The 6118-nt window shown below is 41.6% G+C and overlaps 1 protein-coding gene across 1 annotated transcript in view; it reads right to left on the minus strand.

The window, feature by feature from the left end:
• LOC141258701 (uncharacterized) overlaps positions 1-4425 on the minus strand; it is a 177717-nt gene extending 173292 nt beyond the window's left edge. The window contains exon 1 of the mRNA XM_073673721.1: positions 4189-4425. Coding sequence (XP_073529822.1) covers positions 4189-4257 — 69 coding nt within the window. The 5' untranslated portion in view covers positions 4258-4425. The remainder of the gene's footprint in view (positions 1-4188) is intronic.
• Between the last annotated feature and the right edge of the window lie 1693 nt (positions 4426-6118).

Genomic DNA, 6118 nt, shown 5'->3' on the forward strand with positions numbered 1-6118 from the left:
CTCAGCAGATAACAGAAATATAGAAGAGTTTACCTCTCCACTCAGCAGATAATAGAAATATAGAAGAGTTTACCTCTCCGCTCAGCTGATAATAGAAATATAGAAGAGTTTACCTCTTCGCTCAACAGATAATGATAGAAATATAGAAGAGTTTACCTCTCCACTCAGCAGATAATAGAAATATAGAAGAGTTTACCTCTCCGCTCAACAGATAATAGAAATATAGAAGAGTTTACCTCTCCACTCAGCAGATAATAGAAATATAGAAGAGTTTACCTCTCCACTCAGCAGATAATAGAAATATAGAAGAGTTTACCTCTTCGCTCAACAGATAATGATAGAAATATAGAAGAGTTTACCTCTCCTCTCAGCAGATAATAGAAATATAGAAGAGTTTACCTCTCCGCTCAGCAGATAATAGAAATATAGAAGAGTTTACCTCTCCACTCAGCAGATAATAGAAATATAGAAGAGTTTACCTCACCGCTCAGCAGATAATGATAGAAATATAGAAGAGTTTACCTCTCCACTCAGCAGACAATAGAAATATAGAAGAGTTTACCTCTCCGCTCAGCAGATAATAGAAATATAGAAGAGTTTACCTCTCCGCTCAGCAGATAATGATAGAAATAAAGAAGAGTTTACCTCTCCGCTCAGCAGATAATGATAGAAATATAGAAGAGTTTACCTCTCCGCTCAGCAGATAATGATAGAAATAAAGAAGAGTTTACCTCTCCACTCAGCAGATAATAGAAATATAGAAGAGTTTACCTCTCTGCTCAGCAGATAATAGAAATAGAGAAGAGTTTACCTCTCCACTCAGCAGATAATAGAAATATAGAAGAGTTTACCTCTCCGCTCAGCTGATAATAGAAATATAGAAGAGTTTACCTCTTCGCTCAACAGATAATGATAGAAATATAGAAGAGTTTACCTCTCCACTCAGCAGATAATAGAAATATAGAAGAGTTTACCTCTCCGCTCAACAGATAATAGAAATATAGAAGAGTTTACCTCTCCACTCAGCAGATAATAGAAATATAGAAGAGTTTACCTCTCCACTCAGCAGATAATAGAAATATAGAAGAGTTTACCTCTTCGCTCAACAGATAATGATAGAAATATAGAAGAGTTTACCTCTCCTCTCAGCAGATAATAGAAATATAGAAGAGTTTACCTCTCCGCTCAGCAGATAATGATAGAAATAAAGAAGAGTTTACCTCTCCGCTCAGCAGATAATGATAGAAATATAGAAGAGTTTACCTCTCCGCTCAGCAGATAATGATAGAAATAAAGAAGAGTTTACCTCTCCACTCAGCAGATAATAGAAATATAGAAGAGTTTACCTCTCCACTCAGCAGATAATAGAAATATAGAAGAGTTTACCTCTCCGCTCAGCAGATAATGATAGAAATAAAGAAGAGTTTACCTCTCCGCTCAGCAGATAATGATAGAAATATAGAAGAGTTTACCTCTCCACTCAGCAGATAATAGAAATATAGAAGAGTTTACCTCTCCACTCAGCAGATAATGATAGAAATATAGAACAGTTTACCTCTCCGCTCAGCAGATAATAGAAATATAGAAGAGTTTACCTCTCCGCTCAGCAGATAATAGAAATATAGAAGAGTTTACCTCTCCACTCAGCAGATAATGATAGAGATATAGAAGTGTTTCCCTCTCCGCTCAGCAGATAATAGAAATATAGAAGAGTTTACCTCTCCACTCAGCAGACAATAGAAATATAGAAGAGTTTACCTCTCCACTCAGCAGATAATAGAAATGTAGAAGAGTTTACCTCTCCGCTCAGCAGATAATAGAAATAGAGAAGAGTTTACCTCTCCACTCAGCGGATAATAGAAATATAGAAGAGTTTACCTCTCCACTCAGCAGATAATAGAAATATAGAAGAGTTTACCTCTCTGCTCAGCAGATAATAGAAATATAGAAGAGTTTACCTCTCCACTCAGCAGATAATGATAGATATGTAGAAGAGTTTACCTCTCCACTCAGCAGATAATAGAAATATAGAAGAGTTTACATCTCCACTCAGCAGATAATAGAAATATAGAAGAGTTTACCTCTCCACTCAGCAGATAATAGAAATATAGAAGAGTTTACATCTCCGCTCAGCAGATAATAGAAATAGAGAAGAGTTTACCTCTCCACTCAGCAGATAATAGAAATATAGAAGAGTTTACCTCTCCGCTCAGCAGATAATAGAAATATAGAAGAGTTTACCTCTCCGCTCAGCAGATAATAGAAATATAGAAGAGTTTACCTCTCCGCTCAGCAGATAATAGAAATATAGAACAGTTTACATCTCCACTCAGCAGATAATAGAAATATGGAAGAGTTTACCTCTCCACTCAGCAGATAAGAGAAATATAGAAGAGTTTACCTCTCCACTCAGCAGATAAGAGAAATATAGAAGAGTTTACCTCTCCGCTCAGCAGATAATGATAGAAATAAAGAAGAGTTTACCTCTCCGCTCAGCAGATAATGATAGAAATATAGAAGAGTTTACCTCTCCACTCAGCAGATAATGATAGAAATATAGAAGAGTTTACCTCTCCACTCAGCAGATAATAGAAATATAGAAGAGTTTACCTCTCCACTCAGCGGATAATAGAAATATAGAAGAGTTTACCTCTCCGCTCAGCAGATAATAGAAATATAGAAGAATTTACCTCTCCACTCAGCAGATAATGATAGAGATATAGAAGAGTTTCTCTCTCCGCTCAGCAGATAATAGAAATATAGAAGAGTTTACCTCTCCGCTCAGCAGATAATGATAGAAATATAGAAGAGTTTACCTCTCCACTCAGCGGATAATAGAAATATAGAAGAGTTTACCTCTCCGCTCAGCAGATAATAGAAATATAGAAGAATTTACCTCTCCACTCAGCAGATAATGATAGAGATATAGAAGAGTTTCTCTCTCCGCTCAGCAGATAATAGAAATATAGAAGAGTTTACCTCTCCGCTCAGCAGATAATAGAAATATAGAAGAGTTTACCTCTCCACTCAGCAGACAATAGAAATATAGAAGAGTTTACCTCTCCGCTCAGCTGATAATAGAAATATAGAAGAGTTTACCTCTCCACTCAACAGATAATGATAGAAATATAGAAGAGTTTACCTCTCCACTCAGCAGATAATAGAAATATAGAAGAGTTTACCTCTCCACTCAGCAGATAATAGAAATATAGAAGAGTTTACCTCTCCGCTCAGCAGATAATAGAAACAGAGAAGAGTTTACCTCTCCACTCAGCGGATAATAGAAATATAGAAGAGTTTACCTCTCCACTCAGCGGATAATAGAAATATAGAAGAGTTTACCTCTCCACTCAGCAGAGAATAGAACTATAGAAGAGTTTACCTCTCCGCTGAGCAGATAATATCAGAAATATAGAAGAGATTACCTCTCCACTCAGCAGATAATAGAAATATAGAAGAGTTTACATCTCCACTCAGCAGATAATAGAAATATAGAAGAGTTTACCTCTCCACTCAGCAGATAATGATAGAAATATAGAAGAGTTTACCTCTCCACTCAGCAGATAATAGAAATATAGAAGAGTTTACCTCTCCACTCAGCAGAGAATAGAACTATAGAAGAGTTTACCTCTCCGCTGAGCAGATAACAGAAATATAGAAGAGATTACCTCTCCGCTCAGCAGATAATAGAAATATAGAAGAGTTTACCTCTCCACTCAGCAGATAATAGAAATATAGAAGAGTTTACCTCTCCACTCAGCAGATAATAGAAATATAGAAGAGTTTACCTCTCCACTCAGCAGATAAGAGAAATATAGAAGAGTTTACCTCTCCACTCAGCGGATAATAGAAATATAGAAGAGTTTACCTCTCCACTCAGCAGAGAATAGAACTATAGAAGAGTTTACCTCTCCGCTGAGCAGATAACAGAAATATAGAAGAGTTTACCTCTCCGCTCAGCAGATAATAGAAATATAGAAGAGTTTACCTCTCCACTCAGCAGATAATAGAAATATAGAAGAGTTTACCTCTCCACTCAGCAGATAAGAGAAATATAGAAGAGTTTACCTCTCCGCTCAGCAGATTATAGATATATATTAGGGTTTACCTCTCCGCTCAGCAGATTATAGATATATATTAGGGTTTACCTCTCCACTCAGCAGATAATAGATATATATTAGGGTTTACCTCTCCACTCAGCAGGGAGATGATCTTTAGGGCGCACTGGATGATTCTTCGGGACGTCTCGGCCTCCATCCTCGGTCGTCGCTCAGGAGACAGAAGCTGTTGGATGATATTGGAGGATGGAGACCTGGAGGCTTCTGTACATCAGAGGCTGACACCAGAGACAATAACCTGCAGCTGCTGCACTGTAGGAGATGAAGGACCTGTGATGACGTCATCACCATGTGATCATAAGGGGTGGAGCATATTACAGTTGTGGTGCAGGACCTGTGATGACATCAGCACCATGTGACCGGTATATAACACAGATCTCCACAGTGAGGTGAAGAGAATGGGGCAGATCTGGCAGCAGCTGACACTGCGCTCCGCTCCTCAGGACGGCACAGAGAGGAGACAGGAGATATACACACACACTCACACACACACACATACATATACACAGGGTGGTCCAAAAGTAGGTGGACAAAAAGTGTAATAAGGTTATGAAGGGGCAGATTTATCAAACATGGTGTAAAGTGAAACTGGCTCAGTTGCCCTTAGCAACCAATCAGATTTCAATTTTCATTCCTCACAGACTCTTTGGAAATTGAAAGGTGGAATCTGATTGGTTGCTAAGGGCAACTGAGCCAGTTTCACAGATAGATCTCCCCCAAATCTGTTTTCTTTTCAGATAATTCCGATAACACATAATGGCAAATAATTTAAATACAGATCAAAGAAAATGGATTTTAACAGAGTATTGGAAATCTCAAAATGCTGAAACCGTTAGCAAATTGGGTTGAAACATTTGGTACTCAAGCCCCAAAGAGACAAACCATTTACCGCATTCGTGACAAATTCAATGCCACTGGCTCAATCCTTAATGCTCCAAAAACTGCTCGACCCAAAACAGTCTGTACAGAAGATAATAAACAACTTGTTGTCCACAGAAGAGCCTCTTTGGAATTGGGAATTTCACGAGCTTCTATTGTGCGAATCCTGAAATCTGTTGGGTGGAAAGCTTATCGTCCACGTCTAATGCATGGTTTATTGGAGGATGATCCAGACAGGCCGCTGCAATTTAGTGTTTGATAAATCTCCCCCTTCATAACCTTATTACACTTTCTGTCCACCTACTTTTGGACCACCCTGTATATATACATGCACACACACATATATATAGAAGATACGATGCCGCTCAGTGATGTGTCGGCGGCTCCTCTCAGTGACGTGTCGGCGGCTCCCTCTCAGTGACGTGTCGGCAGCTCCTCTCAGTGAAGTGTCGGCGGCTCCTCTCAGTGACGTGTCGGCGGCTCCCTCTCAGTGACGTGTCGGCGGCTCCTCTCAGTGACGTGTCGGCGGCTCCTCTCAGTGACGTGTCGGCGGCTCCTCTCAGTGAAGTGTCGGCGGCTCCTCTCAGTGACGTGTCGGAGGCTCCCTCTCAGTGACGTGTCGGCGGCTCCTCTCAGTGACGTGTCGGCGGCTCCTCTCAGTGACGTGTCGGCGGCTCCCTCTCAGTGACGTGTCGGCGGCTCCTCTCAGTGACGTGTCGGCGGTTCCCTCTCAGTGACGTGTCGGCGGCTCCTCTCAGTGACGTGTCGGCGGCTCCTCTCGGTGACGTGTCGGCGGCTCCTCTCGGTGACGTGTCGGCGGCTCCTCTCGGTGACGTGTCGGCGGCTCCGCTCAGTGATGTGTCGGCGGCTCCCTCTCAGTGATGTGTCGGCGGCTCCGCTCAGTGACGTGTCGGCGGCTCCTCTCAGTGAAGTGTCGGCGGCTCCTCTCAGTGACGTGTCGGCGGCTCCCTCTCAGTGACGTGTCGGAGGCTCCTCTCAGTGACGTGTGGGCGGCTCCCTCTCAGTGACGTGTCGGCGGCTCCTCTCAGTGACGTGTCGGCGGCTCCTCTCAGTGACGTGTCGGCGGCTCCCTCTCAGTGACGTGTCGGCAGCTCCTCTCA

This window comes from Phyllobates terribilis, unplaced genomic scaffold (genome assembly GCF_046119375.1).
Source record: "Phyllobates terribilis strain yellow unplaced genomic scaffold, ASM4611937v1 Scaffold_3__8_contigs__length_932513732, whole genome shotgun sequence".
NCBI classification, from domain to species: domain Eukaryota; kingdom Metazoa; phylum Chordata; class Amphibia; order Anura; family Dendrobatidae; genus Phyllobates; species Phyllobates terribilis.